Consider the following 26,932-nt stretch of genomic DNA (forward strand, 5'->3'; position numbering starts at 1 on the left):
TAAGATTCCTGACATTTTATTTGATATTGGAATGTATATCTCTCACGAAGTGTAATATTTTGTCCAAGAATACACTTAATACACGTCATAAAATATATGTTTATATGTTCTAACAAAAACTTGTGCAAGTTTTCTACAATATCACATTTGCATTTGGAACTTCCAATCGCTTCCTTCCGTACGAACTGCTCACTTTTGAGAAGCGAAACTATGATGACAGTCGGTGAACAATTCGCACTGACATTCTTGAGCATAACTTAGAGTATTTTGAGGTTCCAACCTCGGTTTAGGTAACTTTGTTCGTGTCATTTCCCGGTATGGAAGCTGCAAGCTCGCCGGTTCGCAGCTTCCATATTACGTCAAAAACCAAACAAAACGACACTTTATCTTACATATCTAGGTACTCTAATATAACAAGTCAAGGTAGTTATGTCATTTCATATAAAATAATTTAAACACAATCTATACTTGTTTAAAAATAAGTGTCTTTTACGTCTCTAGATGCACTATACTTATCACTATCTATACACGGACACAACACGGAAGCACATTAAATCACATTAGCTTTATCAAGAAAATTACAACCACCCAACGTAGGCCTAGAACAGATATGCACAATCAGAATCAATCGCGAGTTCAGCGGGAATTCACCATCGCGTTCTCTTGGTGGTTTTCGAGGTTTTGCTGAAACATTGAGTTGTTGTTCTGCTCCCGGTTTGGCTCTTCTGTCGTCTCCAGCTCCACCTCCTCGTCCTCCACGTCTTGAAATCTGCAAAAACCAATCAAAACTTGGCTAAAACACACTCGTGCCTTACGTGTAGTGTTTCTCCTCGCCTCGCATCTCGCATATCACGTTCGTTAGGGCCATTATGTAGTTTTTGGCTAAGGTTAAAGTCTCGATTTTGGATAGTTTGCGCTCCATTTTTATATGCGGGATGACTTCTCTTAATTGCTGGAAGAAGCATTAGGGTTAGGAATAAAAAATCGTAAAGCCCACGGTGTTGGGTGGGAGGAGTGCAGTTAGGTTTGTTGACTCTGCGTTTTGGAAATGAATGCAAATTAATTGAGATATGACCGGTGTATGGTTGTTATCGAGCGAAAATGCGATTTATTTCGACATTTAAAACAACAAAGCGGAAAATTGTACTTTTAATAAAGCGATTTTATGACGTTTTCAAACAAAGAATAATTAAATGTTACGTGGACGAAACGTGAAGATAAAGCGATCACAAATAAAGAAAAAATGGGCTTGAAATATGACAATAAATCAGGGAGAGAAAGTAATTGATAAATAGTAGATATTTATTGATATTTGACATTTTCATCGCAGCAATAAAGAACTTTCTTAATCAATCAAAAACTTTTTGCCAACGAAAGTAATAATCATGAGTAAAAAACACCATTATTGCTGTTATTAGCATTTCCTGGGAATACTAACTCTAATAATATGTCTAATTATATCTTATTCTAAAACAGAAACAAAAATGAAAATTGATCAAACAGATCATTTTTGGGTCATTTTTTTAATAAAAATGATAAAATGCCATTCAAGGGCTTGTAATAAATCAGGGAGCCTGAGTTACATGCTTAGTTGTTTTTTACAAAGAAAACAAAAAAATAATGCCAACTTAAATTATTATTCTTTTAAGTCGGTCAGATACGAATTCTTATCTGTTTTAGAAAATCAAATAAATTCCGAAGTTTTAAAAAAATTTAACAAAAAGAAAAAATTAAAAATAGTTAAGAACAAGGAGTAGTGAAAGGCAAGACATTTCATGTTTTTATAGAAACATTCTGTGGTTGAATTATTTCTATATAATTTCTTAAAAAAATCAACAGCTTATGTTTGTTTTTTTTTAGTTTGTGAGCTCAAGATTATTAAAAAAATGAAAATGATTTCTAATTCAAGACTTGAAAAGTTAACTTACCATTTTATATAAATTTACAACAAATGATAAAATTAGCAATAATTTTGGCAAAACTTTAATGCTCGAATTTGTTCAATTTATTTATTACATTGTAAACGGTAAAATGAAATTTTATCTACTGATTACTTCATGGTAAAACAAAATTTTTTCGTCTAGAGAAATGTGGTTCACCTTTGTAGTTTTTCATGACGTTTTTTTCATTGTTGAATTTCTTGTCAGTTAACAATAAAGAATAGAATAAAATTTTGTATTGTACACGACGATAAAATTCATCACTATCGTCTCAAATAAAATTGTATCGTCTTAGATAATAAATACATATTATTTATATTATATTCACAATCTAAATTTGGACTCACCCATAAATAATACTCTGCACCTCTGCGTTCACCTGTTGTTGAACTTAAACTCATTTCATATTTCAGTTTTTTCAGCATCTTTAATGTTGACAACAAATTAGCACACATTCAGTTTTTAGCTGAAATTTATTCAAATTTACCTAGCTTGTGCAGTCGTTTTTTTTTCTTATTGTGTTCATATCTTCTAGTTTTTAGTTTTTTTCAGTTTTTTTTGTTCATATTCACACGTAATTTTCAAAAAATCAAGTGTCGTCAAAACACAGGTATCGTGTAGATAAAACTGGATATAGTAGAAACAGAACAACATATTTATTGTCTCTACCTTGTACAATGTTGCCAACTTAATTTTAAAGTCACAGATAACTTAGATTATACAGGGTGTAACGAAAAAATGGGGACAAAAGGGAGTCAGATATTTTCCAGGTCAAAAAAAAAACCGATTTAACCCAACCTACCTCTGTAGCACCGATTAAATAAAGGTTAAAGGGCGCCAAAAATAAATTTCGTTTTTTAATAATGTATCTTTCTTAATAAAATATATTAATAGTTTATTTTTTCCTGTGTCTATTTCAAATTTTAGAACTCATTTAATTTTAAAATTACTGGATAAGAACGACGATCAGTTATAGGTTATAACGAACAAATTCTGAAGTCCATTGGGTATTCGTTATAACCGAGTTCCACTATAGTTGTTGTAAAAATCGAATGATTTTTAGAAATTCACAATTTTGTGAAAAAATAGCTTTTTTGGTTTAAATTAACAACTAGTTTCGTTATTGTTATCTAATGTACACGTACATAAAAGAATTGAAGCCAAAATAAAAAAAAATAAAAACCAATAATAATAAATGAGCGAACGTTCGAAATTTTGACACGTCGACTTAAATAATTTTTCCACTCCACAACCAAAGCCTAAACAAAAATTTTATAAAATACTAAACCTACAGAAAGAATGGGTCTTTCGAATAAAAAAAGAATTACACCACCCGAATAACGTGTAACAAAAATATGTTAAAATATTGATAAGTAAATAGTTTACAATAACAAAAAAACAAAAGAAATATTATCAAAACAAGTGGTTTTGATAGCAAGTTACTTGTACCAAACTTCATCAAAATCGATTATTCAAAGGTTATTAAGACAATCGAAAATAGTTTTTATTAAATTATTTATTTATTTATTATATTATTTATATTATTATATTATATTTAAAAACTTTTTAAACTTTTAAACGGTTCAACTTTGTATACAGATAAGTTGAGTTAAATCGGTCAAGCTGGGGAATCTCTGATTCCCTGTCGTCTCCATCTTTTCGAAACAACCTGTATACAAATTTCATTAACGTATGACTAACTATCCAGAATAAAACCTGATTTAAAAATCAAATTTAATCGTATTTTTGGACATCTTTGTTAAATTAAATTACAAAGTGACCATTAAAATTTATGTATGATGCTTTTTTTAAGGATATCCAAAACTAATTAATTTAGTAATTTTTTTGAAATGCAGCAAAATTTCAATTTTTATTTTTTTATAGATTTTGGTAATGTAATTTTGGAACCAATTTATTAGTATTCAGTGTCACTTACCTTTGTTAATTTAAGTCGTAATTGGCAATTTTTTGCTGCCAACTAAAAAATTTCCTAGTTTAAAACAATATTTTATCGTAAAAAAGCACTTTCTGTAGCCAATATTTATAGGCCTATTAATGTTTTTAATTATTTTTAGACACTTAAAGACTTATTTTTTCCTTTAATGTTATTTTGAATTAACTATCGTAGTTTTTAATTTTTTGTGATAAACTACAACCTTTATAGAGCACTTATCACTGGGTATCTAGAAGGACGCAAATTAGGCTTTATTAAAGTTGACTTTTTATTTGTTTTTTATTGACTGTTTGTATTTAAATACCTTTTGATAAAAGTAAAAACCGTTTCGAAAATCCCAAGGAATTTTTTCTGGCATTTGTGATACCTTCATCGTAATAATACGGAAGGTCAAAGGCCACAGTGTCTTACTTTTGCGAAATTAACTGTCCGTATCCGCTTCTAAATAAAGATGACATTTTCGTGAATTTAGGTATTACTGATGTGAGCAAAAGAACGAAGCGAAATTAATTTTCGAATGTGATTAGAAAATGTCGTAATACCTCGAACGCATCGTTGAGTGAATGCATCCTCATTCTTTCCCTCTCATTGCTCTCCAGTCTTCTTAAATTTCTCTCTCGCGCACTGATGCACGACTTCCTCCTCCTCGTCGTCGTCCCGCTCGACGCACTTCCACTCGAAGCACTCCCTGAACATCCCAAAATCATCACAAGTCAATTTTAACCACCCCCATTACCTCCATGCTTTCTTCGCTTTCTTCCCGTTGCTTCGTCACTACTCGACTCGGTCAGATCGTCTCTCCCGTTCATCGCGTGCTTCTCCAGCTCGATGTCCTCCACCTCCACATCCTCCTCCTCCTGCCAAGGAGTCGACACTTCCAACGACCGCATTCTATCACCACGTTCTGAAAAAACGAACGCCGATTTTACGCGCATATTTACCACCAAAATTGAGTTTATTACAGGGAATTGAAATTCAGAGCGTGGCAAGCCTGCTCAAAATTCCCGGACGACGGTGTTTAAGTAATTTTCAATCTATATTCGCGAAATGGGGCTCCCGAGGGAGTATTAACTAACTGTCTTCAGTTTTTGACGAGTTTCCAACTTTGGGATTAATTTTTCCAACAAATCTAATTATCGCCTGTTTTTCGCCACTTCGGAGAAAGTCCATGACGAACCAATTTTGACTTTTAAATTCCAAAGCGACGAAAAAGTGGTCGGCAGACTTGCCTAACTGTATTTTCGGTTCTTGAACCTTGGACAAAATCGTACCCGAAAAATCACTTGCTCAAAATGTCGCCGTTTCACTTGACAGCACTGTAAAACCCCTCATCGTCGTTTCGGTGAAGTTTGTACGTGTACGTGCATTCGACAAGATATACCGAGTGAAACTGAACTGAATTATTGGAACGAGTTTTAAAGAATTTTGCGCTCTCCCGTTATATGGTGAATGGCAATGTAAAAATCTAGGTCGGTCAGTTCGGTTTGGGAGCTAGCCTCCCCCACTTTCTCACTGTCTGTGTTATGGAACCATTGTTGAAAAGGTTCCTGCTTCTGAACGATTCTTGCAGGTTCATTGTCGACGCGACACGTGGGAAAAACATTTTGACAAACTGTTTTACCGATCTAAACGCTTAGAACACGACTTTTGCGACACCAAATCTCCAGATTTAAGGCACATTGAACTCACTTGGAGCCAAATCTTACTACTTCATTTTGATGGTCAGACGAGGAGAAATAGCAATGGATGCTAGTAAATCACTGTTACATGAGCAAAAGACCTGGCAGATCTAAGACCTATTGATTTTTTTTCAATGTAATAAAACTAGCCGACTTTTAGTTTTTTGACACCTAAACTTCCAGACTTACGATCCATTCACATATTTTCGATATTAATTATAGGATATTGAGAAGGAACTTAATAGGCATGTATTAGCTGTTTCAAAACTATAAAAACACCAACGTCGCATTTCACCGAATTACTGTTTTAGATAGCATTGATCAAATTGTATAATAGTTAATCTCTCATTGAAAGTATAACTTACATTAGCTTCTATTTTTTTAAGTGCATGAATAATTTATAACAGTGTGATAACTGATAACAGCTAATTTTGAGAGAAAAAACGGAGTTGGCGTTTTTATAGTTTTGAAACAGCTAATAAGCATTGGATAAAACATCTTCGACAACGATCTAAACCCCATAAAATCACTTGGAAGTTTTTAATCCCACTAACTCACTGGGAACATAGTGATAAGTAAATTTTCCAACACTGAAGTCACCAAATTTGAAATATGTTCAATTCAGTTTGAGATCGATGGAGGATGGCTTGAAATTTGCTATTAAATCAGCTTATAACACAGTTATACAAGTACATTTCTTAGAACATGTTGAAATTGCTTGATCTTCAGATGATCATTTAAAATTTAAAGCTTAGTTAAAACATTTTTAAATCGTTTTGGTTTGTTCTTCAAAGTACAGGATGATCATGTTAGGACTTACATTACAAATTTTTTAACTTCTAATATAGTAAGAGCCTTCAAATTTTGTATGCGATCTTAATCGACTAGTTTAAGTTCAACTCAATGATTTTCAAAATAACTGAGCTTCCAAAACTATGAGAAATTGGCTCCAAATTTGAAATTTTAAATAATAACCACCTACTTATTTTCATTCCATTTTTGTATTCATCTTCTCAAACTGAGTAAAATTTACGATAAATGAATTTTTTTTTTCATTTAATAACCAAAAATCCGAAGAGTCTTTTAGAATTTTAAAAGTTGTCAGTTGTGTTTTCAAATGATGATCAAATGACGGCAATAACGCAGTTTTTTTTTAAATGGAAAGATCTTATTTTCTTAACGGCACTTGAAAGAACATCGACAGTTGACTTTTATGATTTTTATCAACACGTCCTATACCTCTTATAGTTTTTTAAAACAATAAAAAAACGGAATTTACTTTATAATTTGATCATTAATCAAGTAGACCTTGCAAAATGGTCAACAATTGTCAAACGCCAACATTTTATTAAGTTTTTATCTGGTTCATTATAGAATAAACATTAAAACAATAATATTTAATTATGGTTTATTATAACTTAAATGAATTACGTAATTTAACTCAGTCAATCTGCCATCGAATTTTGAAAATTGTGGACAAATCGAACGTTTATTTTAATTAATAGCACAACTTACGTATTTTTCGACAGTTTACACGATTAAAAATAAAAATAATGAACTAAAGTTCTGTTTCTGCGTTTATTTCCAAAACTGTTACAACTAAATATAGAAGATATTGTCAAAAGTTTCCATAAAAATTGATGTTCTTTCAAAAAACTGTCACAATCATTAATAAAAAATCATTCTAGCCTTACAATTTGACAGTTGACAATCCTGAACATTTTAGAAGACACCTTGAAATGCAAAAGTGTTATTTAATTATTGTAAACGGTTTAAGACCTGTGATATATTGAATGAAAATTAGCATAAAAAATTGATATATGTCCAAAACTATGACAGATGAATACTAACATTCATAGTTCCACAAGTTCAGCCGTTTTGAAAATAATTTAGTTGAATTCAGAATGGTCGATTTAGACCGAATACAATTTTTTAAAGCTTTAGCTATATTATAAAACTTAAAGTTTCTAATAAAGGCATTTTTCAGCTAGTATTTTCAAAAAAATTCACTCGAGACCTGAAAAAATTTCTTGATTTTGATTTTTTTGACTTGATTGCTAAAAACGCTTCCATTGTATTTTCTTAAATCTATTTTCCGTAGAAATTATATGTCGCCAAATTTTAAAGGGCTAAGGCCTTTAAATGTAGTAACCTTATGAAAATGTATAAAATATTGCATCCACGATTTTTTAGCGGATAAAAACTGGTCAGATTTGATGCTTATTAAATTCATTTTTAACGTTTATTCAAGTATGACAGAATTTGCAAGGTTGAAGGTCTGGTAAATCAGCATAGAACACAAGTTAAACAGATCTAAACCCAATTGAAATCTCTTGGAACATGTTGAAATTGCTTGATTTTCAGAGGATATATGAGTTTTTGGGCATAAACTAAGACTTATTTGACACATTTTGAAATAATCTTAGTTTGTCCTTAAAAATTATTTCACAGAAATAGATAGATTTAAAGCCAATTGAATTTACTTGAAACATGATAAAACTGTCTGATTGTCAGTTTATTGACTCGTAATTCTCCAGATTTAAGGTCTCCCACTTCTATACCCAAGATCGCTTCCTTCGTCTTGTCTCTACAGGATTTTCGACGAAAATTATATTTAAAGAATATGACAGACTGTTAAATTTACTTCTAACCGGATGAAACTAAAAATATTGCTTGAATGTATTTTTAACAGAAAAATAATTTTTTAACACCAAACTGACTAGATTCCACATTAATAGAATTCAATCTGAATGTTTGTTTAAGTATGACATCAAGCTTGCAAGGTTTAGGATCCACAGAGTAAAGAGATCTTAACCCTGTTAAGATTTTTAGCGTCTAAACGAGTTTTTGGAACCATATTGGTCCCAGATCTAGATTTAAGGCCTACCTATTTCATTTGGTACATTTTAAGATAATAATATGATATTTAAAGACAGATCTAAAACCTACTGAAATTAAAAAAAGAAAAGAAGATAAGAAAAAAAATGGAATAATAACAACTTCAAATATATTTTTTTATTTTTTATTGTAATCTTTCATAACATCTAGAAATTACCTATAAAGCATTTTTTTAACGGAAAATCATTTTTCTTCCTAAAAAATGTATCAGATGTCGCCTTGAGCACTTCATCGAAAACTGGACAAAATTTTTGAGAATAAATAAATTTATTTAGTACAAATTACATAATTTGGCCAAATTTATGGAACCCATTAAATTTATTTTAAATGCTTGAGGAAGTATGACACCGAATTTGCAAGGTTCAAGGTTTACTAAGTCAGCAACAAACACAGGTTAAAAAGACCTAAGTCTTATTAAATCCACTTGAAACGCTATGATTTTAAAATTTCTTTGCCTTGCCATATCTAAGGCCTATTGAATTAACTTGTGACATAATAAATTTGTAAAATTTTCAGTTTTTGACACTCATTTTTCCGGATTTAAGGTCTACACCTCATTTAGATCATGTAGAATAACCTTGTTTCACCTTTACTCAATTTTCGGTTGAAATTATAACGTGACATTATAACGCCAGACCTGAAGCCCATTGAATTTACTTGGACAATTATGAAAATGTGTGATTTTTGGCGAATAATCCAGTTTTTTGACACCGAAATGTTCAAATTTCAGGCCTGTTCACCTAATTTGCAATTATAAAAAGTTAGTCTGCAGGATGTATATTTTTAATGAAATAACTCAAAAACTAATATTCACACAGTATTCAACGTTTGCTGTTAAATACTTCATTTTTTGCTCTAAGTATGTGATTTTTTTCAGAAATTTTTTACAATTTCGTACAATTAAAATGGAATAATTAATTTAATTATTAGTTATAATTTTTATGTTATTCTAAAATAAGCTACCCTTAAATGAATTTTTTTTTCTAGATCCGCAAAAGTCTAGCGCTAGCCCCAAAAAATAATTAATAAAAAAATTTCAATTAAATGTAATTCAGGAGCTGACATTTCTTTAATTAACATAGCTAAAGTTAATAATTGATAATAATTAATAATTAATAGCAATGCTTTTTTGGTAAATAATTTTCCAAATTTCCAGTAATTAATTTAAGTATACTTATTTGACAAAATTGAAAATTGCCATTATTTGTTTGTAATTTCAGACACCTAAAGTGATATTTAATTAAATGTTTCCTGTTGCAAGAATAAATTCAAGGCCTCATCCAGAACTCATTAAAAAATATGTTAAGTAGATTTACAAGCGATTAAATGGAGTAACGATGGTGTAACTACTGCATAATTTCTCCCGCTGACGTAACCAAATTTGGTAATACAGAGTGATTAAAAAAAAGGTGTTGAAGTGTTTATAATGGAGCGTGTGCATCCCGAGGTCGCCTCAGCAACACAAAGCACTCTAAATTTGATTTTGAATCATTTTTTGCGTCCTTGGCGCAAGCAATTAATTTCACTCGATTAAATCAAGTGACATTTTTCGTGTCTACCAACAAGAAAAAACAAATTCCCCTAGCTTAACCTTTTTAACGCGCTCGATTATGTAAATAAACATTTTACTTTCAATTACAACTTTCATTTTAATTTTATTTACAACTTATTTAACCTAACCATAGTGCAACAATTCAAGCAATTGCGATCACTTACGTACATGCCATTTACATACTGTCGTAATAAAGGAAACACCTAATTAAAATTGTGTGTGCATATAGTACAAGAAATGTCAAAAGTGACACGTGACATGACGGAAGTCGGGACATTTTTAACGGGACTAGGTGTGGACGCACTGAGGTCGTTGCAAGGCCGAGAAATTGCAATGTTGGCAATCGGCAATTTAGGGTTTTTCGATTTGTGCCAACCTGACACAAAAAATTCCCACTTTTTTCGACCACAGTTTTATCAGCTTCGATTAGGGACATTATTAAACGGAAAAAATAAATATTAATGACATGATAATGGCAGGTTTATTTATCGTGAGACAATATTTAAAAATGCAAATTGGGGCAAAACATAATTACGCCAATCATTTGAATTTTTGGAAGGTTTAGAGTTTGAAATGTCATACCACCAGATAACAGTTTTAAATTTCAAGTATTTCTGACGTCTAGTGGAAAAATTGCACAAAACCATGGGTACCAACCGCAGGATAAAAATACACCAACCGCACTTTGTCAAAGCAATTTAGGTCGTGTTATGTGAAAATCCGGTTGAAATAATGCTGACTTTAATAACCTTGAAGTGGAAACTGTAAACAAATAGCATGCGTTCAATTGCATTCGAAATTCACTCGGCCCATTGGCCCAACCTGACCGGATGTACCCTATTATCGGATTAATTCCAGATCAATAAACCGGGGATTAAAAAATTATTAAAATTTTAGTGCAGTTGTAAACAAGCGATAACATTTTTATCGATCGTATTCTCACGTTGTATCCTTCATAATTAACGAAGTAATGTTTGTTATTATGATTTATTGTGGTGCAAGTCAGCAATAAGTAGCACTGTCGAAACTTAAACAAAATTTTTAAGTATGTCGCGAAGAGATTATTGTTATCTAATCTTTTATCCGAGAATTTTAATAAAAGTTCTTTAATAATATAACTCTCGACCACTTTATTATCTGCAAATTTCAGCCTTGACTTTTCTGCCCAATAGTAATATACAAGTCAAACAAAATGGCAGAATGTAAATGGCTAATTAATTTTTAAGATAAAAAAACTCCATCTGATCGCGCCATATAATAAAAGCATCAAGTGTCTCCAACTGTCATCAATAAATATTTGCTCTCCAAATAATCAAAATTGATAACAACGCAAAAGAATTAGAATTATGTTAATTGGCCCGCATTTCCGACCGAAATCGATCGACTTTCACCACAATTTGTCAAGCTTCTTGAACCACCTGTTGCATTTAAATTTTGGATAAGCCGCAGACAATTTTTCACGATTTTCACGCAAAATTCGAGTGGGTTTGTGTACTTTGTTTTATTGACAAGGCGAGTCGAGAAGCGCTCCTAAAAGCCAACAAGGGAATTATTTGCACGAATTGGAACAATTTTTGCCACAACACTCACACATTCCCTAATTTTTATTAATTCGTCTCGTTAAACTTTCAAAACAAATGTACATTTTTTAATATAATCCTTCATAACATCGATACAATTATTGCTATTCAGTTATTTTAGAAATTATTTTTTTCTTGTTCGAAAAATTTGGAATTTTTAGCGGATGAATTCATTTTCAAACTCTAAACTGACCAGATCTGAGGCCAATTGAATTCACTTAGAAAGTGATGAAAATGCCTGGTTTTTAGCGGACACCGAAGTGTACAATTCAAAGTGCCTTGAAAATGCTCAAAACGAAATGTGAAATAACATTTATTTATTTTAAAGATGTAAATATTTATTTAAGAAAGTTGGAGACAATGGCTTCCGCTTCACCACTAGTAATTTCTTAAGAGAACTTTTAAGATAGATTGGAAAGAGCTTCATTTAGTAAAAAATTCTAATTCCTAATTAAACATGAAATATCTGAAAAAGAAAAGTCATTAATTCCATGATTGATTAACAAAAAAAAATCACGTTTCCATATTTAACAAAATGGTTCCCCATTACACTGAATTACACTGAAGAAGCCCTAAAAATGGTGGCGAAACGGTGACAATAAATCATATATACCAAAAAATGAACTTGTCTGATACCCTAATAAATAGTCGCACCTTAACAAACAAAAATAAAACTTAAATTCCATCTGTTGTAAAGAATATTAGCAATATTAAGTCCACTAAAACTATCAAAATACTATGATGAGTTATCTAATAGTGGTGACACCACCTTATAAAATAAAGTAAGAAAAACAATGAAGAAAATAAAGTAAAAATGTTAAAAAAGTTATTGATAATTTTATACAAAGAGCTTTATCTTTGTTATTTTTTCTGTTTTCTACTCGACTTTCAAAATTTTCATGCTACTCATTTAAAAAAATATAGAAAAAATAAAATAATAAAATAATAATAAAATAAAATAAAATAAAATAAAATAATAATAATAATAAAATAACATAATAAAAATGACGTTATTACTCAAAAACGAATGACGTCATAAATGTCAATATGGTGTTTAAATATAGCATTTAAAAAATTAATCGACTTGTTTGAGGATTTTTTTGAAAAATTTCTCACAACAAAGAGATGTAAAGTGTGAACCATTTATTGAGTATTTTTGGTTCAGTCTGTATATTTTTTAAGATTATCTAAAAATATTGAACCGCATTTATACAGACTAAACCAAAAGTCACGCACAATGGAATTAATTTGTTATTTGGCATTTTATATTTGACTTTTATTTTTTTATATTTTTAAATGCTACATTTTGTTATTATTGTTACATTTACTATGTCATGCGTTGTTGAGATGTGAGGTCATCTTTAATGACAACCGACATTTTTGTTTACTGTTTTAGATACTACATTTCTTTATATTTCTGGTAATAAGAAGAAACAAAATAATAAAAATGACAGTTAAGCAGAATGGGCTGTATTTTTTTGTTTTTGGCTTATTCTGAAAACTGCAATTGTTTTTTTATAAGTACATTTGTTTGTATACAGTTAGCACACCTACACTCAAAAAAATAAACAAAAAATAATCACCCCTTATTATAATAAAATTAAAAAAAATTGTATTCTGCAATACTCCCAGTAACTTATTTTATAATTTTTTTTATTTTGTTTCCTTCTTTTGTCCTATTTTTTGATTTTTTTATATTTTTTATGCAAAAAAAAATAAAATTGTGTACTATCTAAAACACGAATTAAAAATGTCAGTTGTCATTTAAAAAAATTAAAAATAATTTTATTACTTTAAAATGAATGATGTCAGAAATATCATTGTGGTTTCAAAATGTAGCATATAAAAAAAACAAAATAATCGACTTGTTCGAAGATTTTTTTTAAAATAGGTCATAATAAATACGAATTTTGTGCGTTACTTTTGGTTCAGTTTGTGCATTTTTATGATCAGAAAAAAATATAAGCATTTCAAAAATGTCATAGATATTCTATTTAAAAAATGAACTTAAATACAGCTAAAAAAATTGGTATAAAGAAATTGCTGACTTCACTATTAAATTCTACAATGTGTTGTTAAATGACTCTCATCTAACTAACTTTGAAATTGGTATACGTGTAAAAAAATTGTGCTGCTCTGCTCAATAAACGTCCAAATTACTGTCAGTTGTGAAATTGTCAATTAATTAATTTTTGTGTTAAAATGCAACTAAATTGTTACACTGTGTAAGAAAACACTTTTATTGATGAAGCTTATTTCTGAATTAGAGGCTTAATATATGGAGAATGATAATATTCGGTGTCTAAATGCCTGTCATTAATTCTATAAAGCGGCATTTCTGATATTTTACATCGGAAATTCACAGACGACTAGGTGAGAATCATTTAAAAACACATTGTACATAAAGAGGTATCTGAATAATGCCTTTGAACATAAAAGTCGAAAGAACATAAAAGAGATGCGGTTTTGACCAAAAATTATTTTCTTTTTAAATAACGAGCCCAAAAATTTTTTCTATTCGTTTTTTTCCAAATTTTCTCCAATTCGGACCATGTATATATTTTTTGTTTTGAAATTTTTTTAATTCGTTTTTTTATAAAAATTATTGTGAATTAGATTTATTTGGTATAATTCATTGATTTTACAGTCTTTCATTTATGATGAATTTTGGTTCGGCTCACATTTTTTTGTGAATTACTCGTATATTATAATGTATTCGTGTAACTTGTTATCTACTCCCTAAGCTCTGTAGTTTTTGAATTTTTGTTATAAAACTCCAAGCGATATACTTTGTTAATACGTGAATTTTCATCACAACTTGATAAAAATTCAAATTAAAAAATGCAAAGCATTTCTTAGACTCTCGTAGCAATTTCTACTTTTCCTCTTGCGTAAGCCGGCAAGGTGCAGCCGTCTAAAAATCACGTTTCTTGCAATTGTTATCCTTCATGTGAAAAATACGCGCCTATTTTTAGCCAATCTTGAAAAATACTCTCGTCTCGCGATAAACACTGTTTACTTTGGAATTCCATGATTGGGAATTACAAATCCCCGAAGCAGAGTTTCATTCCCCCTTTTTGATAATTTATTCAGAAAATGTAGCCGGTCAGGCAGCCCCACCTTGGCCTATAACTGCACCAGATCTGGCACAATGAAGTGGCAAAAATGCTTGGCCCTGAGCGATGATTAATTTATTTGATTTTTTCGCCTAATAACGGAACTCGAACGAACGGGAGCGCAGCCCAAATTTGGCCTTTTCGGATGCATTCTTATCACTCCACAAACCCGTTCCATATTATAATTAGAAATTGCGTAATTTGCTCCGTTACATAATTGCTGAAAATTCTCGCCACTAAAAGGCGAAAATCACGCTTTTCGCCAATTCAAGGAGAAATCTTATCAGCGCAAAACTACAATCAGCTGCGTAAAAATAAATCGAAACGTTATTATTATTGCAATTAATGATGGCAACTGCAAAGGTCACAAAATTAGAAACATGGGCAAAATGCGTTCTTCAGCCAGCCAACAAATTGGGAAAACTTTGCAGTTGCCGCCGCACGACACAAATAAGTGGCGACGCAAGTTTGCAACTTGCTCCTAATCCCATTACGGCATTAATCCCCTTTTAATAAACTCAAGTTAACTCGTAATCAGTTCACGCCACTTGAACAATTTTTCCTCCAAATGAAGAAAGTTCATTCCGCCAAAATGTAACGGTGAGTGCAGGCGTGTCTGCGGCCTTCAGAAGGCAAGGAGCGTTTGTTAACAGTTAGAGGAATTCGTCCAAAAAATGCGCCATGTCTGTGATTGATCCAGATAGATTTTTAAGCACCGACCGACTCGAAATTCGAGTTATTATCGAGAGATCTGTATCCGGTTGTGCGGTGTCGAAATGGTGAATGTTAAGATCTGTTTCAAGTATTTTGTGGTATTTTCACAATGTGGTTTACAGTAGTCCAGTCGGGTCTAGCGAGTTAATTATGTTGTTAAAAACACGTTCGAGTGAAAGTCGAATTTTTTATTGTTAAATGGATATTTTATTAAGATTTCTTTTCGAAATTCATAAATTGGGGGACAAGAAAGTTGCCAGATAAGGCGTACAACAAACACCCGGATGCGATATCTTGATCAACGGAAAAATATCAATTGTATCAGTTTTATCAAAACTGGTCCATCAATTTTAGATAACTTTTTATTATTACTCCTCTCACAGATTAATACAAAAAGAACAACGAATTAGGTATTTATTCAAACGTTGTTTGCAGACGTATTTTGCAAAAAAAATAATTAAATAATTATATATTGATACAATCTGTTCAAAAATGTTTATCAGATCGACTATCAAATTCAACTTTAATGTGCCGCTTCGTCCAAATGACTATTGTAGTTTCAACTTTGTCAAATTTTTGAATTAGCTTTTTACTCACTTTATTGGCAAAGTTGTTTCACGTATTAGAGTTTGTCTTGATTTGTTTTTATATTTGTGTATTCTTTCGTTTTTCAATTCGAAGTCTTTTTGCATTATCTTGACGGATCTGTCACTTTGACAGCATTCTCAATTTAAATTAAGCGGAACCTTGCGTTCAAATTTCATAGGTGACTTGCTGAACAATCATTTTTGAAGACATTGTATAATTATAATAAGGTGGATTTTGGTGTTTTTAGATGATTTAGCTCGTTTTAAATAAGCATTCCTAAAAAATCCATCTTTCTTCTTCAACAAAACAAATGCCAAAATGAGCCGATTCGAATAAAAGTAACTAATTTAAGCAAGTTAATGCATCTAGAAATATTTCCAGATTATCTGGCACGCGTTTAAACAGAGAATTGTTGATATTCAACTTATTTAAATGAGTAAGATACCAGAATAAAGCAAATTTTGTGACATAACTAGACGATCTAAACTATTCCCAGACGATTTTGCTCGTTTTTAGTCGAATAATCTGAACCTGTTAGTAAAGAACTGAATAAAATTAATTTATTAAAATAAGCCAAACTACAAATTAACTCGATTTGAGGTATTATCAGGTATAACTCACTACTCCGAGAATTTGGCCACGTGAGCAGTTATTATTTATTCTAATCATAACTTTGATATAAAAATCAATTAAGGCTAAAGGTGGAATTGCTTCTAATTTCGGACTCCAAAAAATACTCAATTTCAGATATCCATAATTAGGAATCTAAATATGATCCAAATTCAGAGAAGGATTACACAAGAGATAAAAGAAAAAATGGAATCTCGATAATATGAAGTAAGCCATGGATCCAGTGGGAAAAAAAAAGACTTGTATGTCCCTAAGCCTACTTTAGAAGGACACGTTAAAGATCAGAACAGGATTTCAGATGAAAAAAATTAATTAAGGACTAGTTTACAACAGCAAAAGAGAAAAAAACTCAGAAACAAAAAGAGAAAAGAATTGATAAAGATTATAAAGACAAAACAGGGAATGAAGCAAAAATACAAAAAAAGAACTGTCGAAGAAAACGATTCTGATACATTCGACGATTTTGCCGAAGATGACGGACGATTAATTTATATAAATACACAGGCTGAGTTTTTTAAGAACTATATTAGAAACTTTTTAAGTTGTAACTACATAGCTAGAACTTAAAAATTTTATATACGATCTAAATCGATCATTTTGAATTTAACTAAATTATTTTCAAAATAGCTGAGCTTCCAGAATGAGTAAAATGTACCTTAGTTAATAGTACTTGTCTGTCATAGTTTTTAACGTACTTCAATTTTTTATGCAAATTTTCATTTGCAAGGGTTCATTCAAAATACGACGGCACCTGAACCCTTTAAAATAAGTGAATATTTTTTTTTGCATTTGATGACCAAACGTTTAAAGTGTCCTCCTCATTGTCATGCTATCAAATGGCAAGGCTACTATGATTTTTCGAAAATGATTAAAAACTAATCGTAACACAGTTGTTTCAAATGGAATGACCCTGTTTTTTAATTACAATCAAAAGAACGTCGATTTTTGCGCAAATTTTTATCAACATCCTCTATATCTAATATCTGTCTCTTACAGTTTTTTTGAAATAACTGTATAAAGCAAAACTTTGCAAGGCCTACTTAAATTCGTTTTTGTGATTATTTCAAAAACTGTAGGAAAAACATATAGGACGTCTTAATAAAAGTCACAATAAAATGTTCTTTCATTTGCCTTTAAGAAAATAGGATCGTTCCATTAAAAAAACTAAGTTAAAGGTGAGTTAGGCCCAAAAGAATCACTCTGTATAATATGAATTTGTAAAAATACAACAAAATAGTGAATTTCCCAGTCCCTGTTTGACTTTTGATTCTGTAATATTATTATAAAAAAATGTATATTTTTACATTGGGTGAAAACAGAAAGAAACTAGGTACACAAATTTTTATCTTCATTATAGTTAATATACAGAATTATTCTGCAATTATAACAATAATAGTTCAGTAGATTCTCAATTATCCGAAATAACCTAGATAAAGCCGTTCCGATTGATTGAAATTCAGAATAATCCGCAAGTTTTGAAAAACAGTTACTTCATTTTAAACTTATAAACGATAATTTTGAAGGTTGCTTTTTGCAAACCAAAATGTTGTTAAGCTTTCTTTATCCACCTCTTTTCATTCTTCTACACGTCATAGTGACATTTGTAATTTCATGCGTTTTTGAGTTAAGTTGAGTAACGTCATTTTAATTTTTTTTATCACAACCAACATTTTTGTTTACTGTTTTAAGTTTTAAATACTATTCAACTTTATCTTTTTGATATTCAAAATAAATAAATAAAAATAAAAAAATAAAATAACATAAAAAATAATGACAATTAAACACAGAAAGTTTTATCATTTTGTGATTGCCTTATTTTTTTAAAAAAATTGTTTTTTTTATGTTTTTTATAATAATTGGTATAAAAACATTTAATATGAAACATAAATACAAAAATATAAAACAAGAACATAAACCTAAGGTTCTTAGTATAAAACTTTCAATAAATTTTATAATTTATTTATTAATTACTTTCTTCTGTATTTGAATTTTTTGTGCTTCATTTTTTAAAAATTTTTATACTTGCCGATGTGTACTATCTAAAACAATAATAAAAAATGTCAGATGACATTAAAACAAATTAAATTGAAGTTATAACTCAAAACCAAATGACGTCATAAATGTCAGTATGTTGTCTAAATGTATCATTAAAAATAAAATCGACCTGTTCGATTTTTTTTTAATGACAAGATAATAACAAAGATATGAATTTTGTGCATTCTTGAAGATCTTTAGTCCACTCACAACATTCTGATTATCTTCAGAAGGTGCATGTCAATTAGCTGACTTTTTAATTTTATTTTCGAAATCATATTTCCAGAAAATTACGAATTTAAGTATAATTTTCTTGAGGGAATCACTCAAATTCCGGATAATTATCAACAATTATTTTTGTAATAATTCATATTTAGAATCATACTTTCTATTTCAATCATAAAATGAACAAAATAAAGCACAAAAATTTTGTTACTTCTTCGGTTCTTGACTCTACAGGGTGGTGCAATTTAAATGAACGAATAGAGAACCTCCGAAACTAAGTATAGTTTACAGAAAAACGAGTGTCACATTCTGGAGCTTGTATTTTGAGAAAATAATTGTGGTCAAAACCGCATCCCGCTACCGTCTTTTGTTTTTTTATTATGAACAAAAACAGTTTCTAATCTATTTTATTATTACAATTTCTACATGAAATAAAAACATAAAACAGGAATTTTCTATATCAATTGTTTTGTCTTTATCTTAAAGCTCTAGAATCGCTCACTTATTTTTCTCTACACTTTTCCTATTCCGATAACCAAAAAGCACCACCCTATACAGAGTGGTTAAAAAAGAACAAGAAACATACAGCGTGTTCACTTAAAGCTTGATTACCTTAATTTATCAATATTAATTTCAATAAGTTCAATACAATAGAATGAAACTACAATTTAAATTTTTCGTAATAGTATTTTAATAGATGGCGCCGCACTTTGCGCGCCAAATTTGAAATTTTTGTTTTAGTATTCATAGGTTGATTTACAGCGCAACCAAGCCGCCTCTCAAATCCCATTTTCTCTGATCGAAACGCGATTAGCAACAATAGCGAATTGTTGTTTTTCGGTTCGTAGGCGCTCCACACATCACACACACGTCAAGAATGATTACGTAGGTCGCCTACCATCTTTGTGATGTAAAAATCACACAGAGACAAATCCTAAAAGCTCGCATATCCTTGTGGAATATCCAAGGAGGCTTAATCTGGCGCTTCAAAGGATCCCTGACGCTTTGCAGGCGGTCACGTGACACAGAAAAAAGCGAGCTTAAGAGGAATCGAATGTTGTTGTACTCGCATGTACAACAGGGCGATTTGAGTCAAGACGAGACAAAATCGATATTCGCACAATGAAGGCGGACACTAATATCATTTTCACGAGAACAAAGCACTAATTGAGGCCTCATAACAAAAATAAAATGCAATTAGGCTCCATTCGACGAGGGCGACGAAATAATAATAAGAAAATTAACGGAGGCAAACTCGAAATTTGGATTTTCGCAGCATCGACGGTTTTTTACGCAACTTTCTATTCTTACTCAATTAGAAACTGGCATTTTGACAATTATATTCTTTAATGAATTATAATAAACACTTTAGGTGGAAATATTGCTTTCTTCGAAGTGAAAGTCCGAATAAAATATTCACAACTAACTCGAAAATTTCGGATTCAAGTGCCACGCATTATGCAACGCATGCATAGTTTCACCGTTTCATTATTAGTGGGTCACGTGGTCGGCGTTAAAAAATACGCTTCTGATAAAAAAGCAACAAATATTTTTTGTTTGTTTTCATCCGCAAAGGTTATCACAGGGAGGTACATTGTCTGCTATTTATACTTCTATTAGTACCAATAATAAGCGAATGATAAATTGATAAGTGGCGAGAAAATCCCGTACCGTCATCGGGAAAGTGTATTCCAATCAGTCAAACACCTGCATGAGCAGTCGCACCGAAATGCAGCGCCCATCATCAGGCAGCAGGAGGTCGAAACGTACTTGAACTTTCCGCAGATAAAATTCATGCATAATAAGTAAAACAAGATAAGTATTATTGACGTGTTGGTTGCAAAAATCGCCGTTTTATGCCTTTTATAGATAGGGGGATTAAATCGATGGTTTGTATCGTTATCACACGTCGTTTTAACAATAAAACCAGGTGGCAAAATCAGTGGCATATAACTCGTTCTTGGTTGACGGTTTAACTTTCTAAAAGCCGTGGGCTGTGCCAACACAAAGGTTACCACTTTCTTGATCGGGTCTAGATTAACTGGATCACTTTTCGGACTATCTTATAAATATTTATTTGATTGACATTTATTTTGATTCGATGCTGATAAATAGGAGCCGATTACGTTTACGTCACAAGAAATATAAAATTAGAGAGAACCGCACACTGTGTGAGGATTTTATTTATTTCCTCCCAGTTTCGATTATCTACTCCGTTGACTCCTTATGGCCTTTTCAGTCGAAGCTCCGTCATTTTTTAGCATTTTTTCCAACCCGAATGCTCCGAAATCACGCAGTTTACTGAAATTCACAGCTTGTTATTTATTTCTTTTGTATTTTATTACATTATTCAAACTTATTAATATATTATAAACACCCATCGCAAGTTTACTAAATATTTGAAAAACAAAAATACGAAAAGTGTGCATAATAATTATATTGCATTTGAAACAATAAAATTGTATAAAAATAGACTACATACGCAAAATACGTGATTTGTTGGTCTTTTCTAAATCACACTGTAATTTTTAAAGTGAAAATAAAAATTGTTGCATTAGTCATTAAAGCAGTGACTAAAAAGCAGATAATGTTTTTTAAGGTAGGCATTAATTAAAGTTCATGCGGGAAATAATCTAATAAGCATGGAAAGATGTTAATACCGTGTAAACTTATTTCATTTCACCACAGAAGAATTTTTAAGTAAATAACACTTTCCGAAATTCTCACAAATCTCTAAAACAGGTTTAAAAAAATAGAATCATATTATACAGGATGAGTCAAATATCGGATAATGTACAAAAACAAAATAAATTAGCAGAATATCTTATTTGTAGGTCGTTTTAAGTCACTCTGTAAATTTAAATACTATACCAAAAATAGAAATGTTTGTATATGTCTTTGATCTGACTGAAAAATAAAAAAATAATAAAATTCATATTAAATTAGGAGTAAAAGGTAACCCCAAAAATAGAAAAATGTACACCACATACGTTCTATCACAGTTTAACTAAAACAATCCCAAAAATCTCTGAAAAACAAGTCTTTAGAGATTTAAAAAATGTTTTGAAAATAATCAACCGCATAATCAATTAAAAATTAATAAATAACCTAACAGGGTCGCTAAAAAGTAAAGATACAGTTAAATATTATAAAAACTATTTATCAAAACTTATTGAAATTTGGTAAAATCTTAAGCGTATATAAATTCCATCGTTTCAGATAACAAATAACAAATTTCTGTCTCTATTTGTTCTAAGGATACATAGCTAACTTGATTTTTTTATAATTGCAACAAGGTTTAAGGTTAAATTTAATATTTTTAAAAAGAGCATTTTTTGAGTTCTAACAAAAATTCGGAACTAATACAATTTTGAAAAATGTAAAATCTTGTTAGCTTTGGAGATGTTGTCATTATCTACCATTAGCTCTAGTGCTTAAACACTGACAAAAAAATTAGTAAAAGTTAAAAGTAATTGTTAAAATAACACTTTTAACTGAAAAAGACGACGTTTTAATTAAAAAAAAATATTTCAACTAACTTCTGTAGGCTTTCTGTTGCCATGACCAACCAATATAATCCAGAAAAAATTTTAAAATTTTTATTTTTTTACCTTTTAATAAAAATAAAGGTGAGTATTATGTTACATCACTGAATTCGGAAAAAAATGCTGTTTCAAAAATCATTAAATTTGACCCTTTGTGGCATTAAAAAAAATCAAGTTAGCCTTGTATTCTCAAAATAAATGACGATAGACATTTAAAAAACTCTCAGATGATAGAATTTAAACATTTTTAATTGTGTCCCAAATTTCAAGGTTCTCTGTTAAACCGTTCTGAAAATATTTATAACTGTATGCATACTTTTTAGCGTCCCTGTATATATGAAAGTATCTTTTCTTTTCACCACAGTAAACTCCTCAATTGATTTTTAGATAGTCATGTCAAAAAGTGTGAACACTGTAATTTTTTGGACCAGTAAATAAAATTTTAAACAAAAAAATATTTTTTCAGTCTTTGCAAAAACCAAATATGTAGTATAATTTTAATCTGTGGTTAATTAACTTTATTAAAAAAATAATATACGGGTTGGTTGATCTCAAAGGATAAATGAAGAAACTCGAAACATCCCTTTCAAATATAAATGTAGTTTGTTGTGTAAATAAACTACATTTATATTTGAAAGAGAAGACTGAGTTTATTTAATTATTCCATTAACTGTGTTTACCACATTATAAAAATAATAAAAAAATACTGGAGTTATGTATTCGAAAAATACAAAAATTAAATAAATTAGCAATATAACGTAATTGTTAGTCGATTTTGAATCACAATGTAACTTACAACAAAAGTGAAAAGAATTACATTAATTTTTAAAGGTGTATTTGAAAAAAATTTCAATAAAACCAACTTTATTTCATCATTTCCAGACCTATTAAGATTTATAAAAAATTATCGATTTAAGGATTACATTTTACTGTTGCATTTAATACGGTATTTATATAAAAATAGAATCAATTTCAATTTGTAAGTACAATTGTTGGTCGTTTTAGAATCACTTTGTTTTGCAACAAAAATAAAAATGGTTAGACACACTAGGTGAGACTATTTTTAATACATCTGAAAAACAAATAATCACACAGAAATTAGTGTTTGCTATTAAACACTTGATATTTTTCTTTATGAATTTAATTTTTTTCAGTATTTTTACACAATTCCTTATAATAAATATTAATTAATTTAAAAATTAAAAAACTAATAACCGAAATTTTATATTTTCTTGTATAATTACATCATAAGCAAAGCTTAGGTAAAAGATGTTTGGGTAAAAGTACGTAAAGAAATTGTCGCTACCTTCAAAATTACGTTTGTTTAAAGTTTTATTTTTTATTTAAACAATTATGTATGTCACGTTATTATTTTGTATCTTTGCCAGACAATATTAATTATAATTAAGCATCGTTTGTTTTAGAATGACATAAGACATAATAAATAGGTACTAATTAATTAATCAACTAATTAATTTCGAGAAAGAAAGAAAATTGTAATTGTAAAAAAAATCTAAAAAAAAAATCATGTATAGAGAAAAGTAAAATTATTTAATAAAAAATGCTGTGTTTTCTGTTATTATTAGTGATTTCTGAGATAATAAAAATAAACTTTTAGTAGACCTACGTTGTATGTATTAATTTCGAGGTTGTATCTAATTAAAATAAAAAAAATAAGTATCACCCATTTTTTTTTAGTTTCTGATTTATTAAAATCAAATGAAATCGAAAGAGATTTACTTGTATTTTAATTTAAAAGTAAACATCCTTAACACAATTTATTTTTATAACTTATAACACTACAGCAAAATATTTAAAAATTTAACTAAACTGAACGACATTTTTTGGTCTTTTTCGTCAAAGGACCAAAGGTCTTACAATAAAACCCTGAAAGGCTTTGAAAATAGGTGATATAAAGTAAAACAAAAAATAAATAATTTTATAAAAGTGTCTTTGCTTTCCACCACAAATTATTAGATCGTTCAGTGTGAATGAGTAATAAACTAATAAAATAAAAGTGTAGATCTTGCAACTTTTCCTAATGAAGTAATATTTTAAATAAAAAAATCCTTGTACACATTTTTTCGGTCTTTCAAAAACCAAATACAGTTTTAAATTGTGTTTAATTAACTGTAATTGAAAATAACAAAAAAATAAAAGTTGTATTGAAAATCACCCCGAATAACCGAAATTCCGTTCATTCCTCCACAGCCAAATCCTGCCACGTCTCATCACCTTACCCGCAAACCCCCCTCCCGTCCATCCCCCCCCGGTAGTAGCAAAAATGAGTTATACAACTTTTTCAAAAAAAAATCCCCCAGTTTGCACCCTTTCAAAACTTACGTTCTCACGTGTGTGGATAGTACAAGTGTCACTTTTTGCGCACACACATTGACACCGTCATCAAACCCACTGAACATATTTCTCGGTTGTAAACGTCTCCTTCTCCACGCGCATGTCTCCTCCCACGTTGGAGCCGACGTCACGCCGTCCACGTGGTGCGGGCGCCCACGTCGCGACGCCGCCACTGAAAGCGTCGCCTATTGATAAATATCCATTGAGAGTGGGCGAACGCCCGGAGTTTTCGGGAGCTGAACTCCGGCCCGGAACGCCACCCCCTAATAGCTCGCTAATCTGTTGCGTCAATGATCACGTCGTTTCAGCACTTGTTGCGCCTGAAATCTACGTAAGCCCCATGCAGGCGCTACGAGATATTGATTTTTCAGTGGGTGGCGCAGGACCGGACTCATTCACAAAGTTTTTATGAAAGACGCGTGGGTAAACACCCGGGGTGGATGGTGTACAAGTATCTAGGGTTGTATGGGGGATTTATCTAATAAATTGGGACCACAGCGCAAGCGCAAAGTTAAGACGCATATTTTAAGTCATTGATTTTTAACAGTCTAGTGAAAATCGACGTGTAAATCGATTTTGGAATTTTCAAAAGTAAACAAGAAAGATATCAAAAAGCAGTCCAGTCTATTAACAGTAACGCACAAGAAGCAGATAAGATTTCTACTAAAATGTTTTATTTTTGTATTAATGTACTGAAAAAACAATTTAATTAATCTATTGACAAAAGTGTATTTTCTAAAACTCGAGAAGAATTAAAGTTTCTTCATTCTAATTTCCAAGGTAAGATCAGCAACATGCTTGCAAGATTTATGTCCTATTACTGTTTCTTCGGTAGTAGCTAAGATTTTTGAAAAAAATTATGCCAAAAGGTTTTACCAATGTAGACAATAATAATATTTTGCAATCATTCAATCTGGATTTCGACTCAAACGTTTTGACATAATATGTAACTAGTGAAAACGCAAGTGCATTTGATAACTTTGAACCAACTATTGTAGTACTGCTTGATCAAACTAAAGCATTTGATCTAGTAAGTCATGAATTATTAATATCAAAACTAAAATACATGGGTATGCATTAAAATGTTTTTGAATTGGTTTTGAAGTTATTTAATAGAGAGTTATTTAATTTCACTGAATCTACACATTTCACAATATTATAGCTGGCGCGCCACAAGGCAGTGTACTGTACTATGTTGTTTTTTGTTATATATCTTTGGTCTCCCCATTTCAAGTAATTGGAAAATTCACACGAACGTTGACGATATACAGTTGTATCTGTCATTTCCATTTAATGATTATGACAAACTTTTAAAGTTTATAAATAAAGATTTAAGCAGCAACAACAGTTACACAAAAAACACGGTCTAAGCCTGAATTTAATTAAAACTTGGAACTGCTAGACAGCGAACTTTCATTGAAAATAATCAACAATAGAACCATACAGGGTGATCCCGGAATAACCTGCCAAATAAAATCCAGTAATAGGTGACTATGCGTAGAACTTACTCAAAAAAAATTCGAATTAAAATATTTTTGTTTTCGAGATAAAAATAATTGAAAATACCATTAATTTGATTGAATTTGTTAGATTTCTCACAAATATGGGTCACAAATGATTCAAGTATGGTTGCTTAAATTTTGTCAAGAATTACAAATTTATACATAATATTTCTGTACATCTTCTGAACAGATTAAAAAATCTTTATTTCTGCTAACTTGTTAATTTGCAGAAGTGATATTTATAACGTCAATGTTAAAACTAATTCAAATTGTAAATAAATATATATTAAAGCAGTTTTTCTTATTTAGCTCCGACACTGTTGAATAGATTTATTAAGTTTTTACAGGTTTTACCTAAGTCGTTTAGAAAAAACATAATAATTATTGTCAAATGTTGTGTGTAGTTTATTATAGGGCCACTGGAAGATAGCAGTTGCTAACTGTTCCTTGTATTTTTATATTTACAATAAAGTTTTATTATTTTTATTTAAATTCTTTAAACAGTTTTTGCAAAGAAGTATTTATTTTTTAAGTAAGCAGATAATCAGTATATAAAATATCACTAAATTTTTTATTTTTCATATTTTACTACTATTTACTTTCCTCTTTTCATTCTCATT

At 30.3% G+C, this 26,932-nt stretch overlaps 1 protein-coding gene across 3 annotated transcripts; it reads right to left on the reverse strand.

The window, feature by feature from the left end:
* LOC659869 (class A basic helix-loop-helix protein 15) lies at nt 1-24,953 on the reverse strand. 3 transcript variants are annotated; one of them, XM_008198267.3, is made up of 6 exons: nt 24,799-24,953; nt 4,631-4,798; nt 4,437-4,582; nt 816-952; nt 652-769; nt 1-599 (listed from the first exon to the last, which is right to left on the reverse strand). In XM_008198267.3, exons 2-6 carry the CDS (start codon nt 4,782-4,784, stop codon nt 579-581), a joined length of 576 nt encoding a protein of 191 aa, XP_008196489.1. In that variant the 5' UTR covers nt 4,785-4,798; nt 24,799-24,953; the 3' UTR covers nt 1-578. The 3 variants fall into 3 exon arrangements, with proteins under 3 accessions (XP_008196489.1, XP_008196490.1, XP_008196491.1); XM_008198268.3 differs by lacking the exon at nt 24,799-24,953 and adding an exon at nt 5,166-5,325; XM_008198269.3 differs by lacking the exon at nt 24,799-24,953 and adding an exon at nt 5,124-5,312.
* Nucleotides 24,954-26,932: the final 1,979 nt, after the last annotated feature.

The sequence above is a fragment of the Tribolium castaneum genome, chromosome 6 (genome assembly GCF_031307605.1).
Source record: "Tribolium castaneum strain GA2 chromosome 6, icTriCast1.1, whole genome shotgun sequence".
Classification (NCBI taxonomy): Eukaryota; Metazoa; Arthropoda; class Insecta; order Coleoptera; family Tenebrionidae; genus Tribolium; species Tribolium castaneum.

What these genes read in the sequence shown, in the direction of transcription:
- LOC659869 (XM_008198267.3), bottom strand. Translation starts at nt 4,784, where the DNA reads ATGCGGTCGTTGGAAGTGTCGACTCCTTGGCAGGAGGAGGAGGATGTG. An exon ending in GGCGAGGAGAAACACTACAC is followed by an intron (nt 770 to 815) that starts GTAAGGCACGAG and finishes TGGTTTTTGCAG; the next exon opens with ATTTCAAGACGTGGAGGACG. An exon ending in ACCACCAAGAGAACGCGATG is followed by an intron (nt 600 to 651) that starts GTGAATTCCCGC and finishes TATCTGTTCTAG; the next exon opens with GCCTACGTTGGGTGGTTGTA.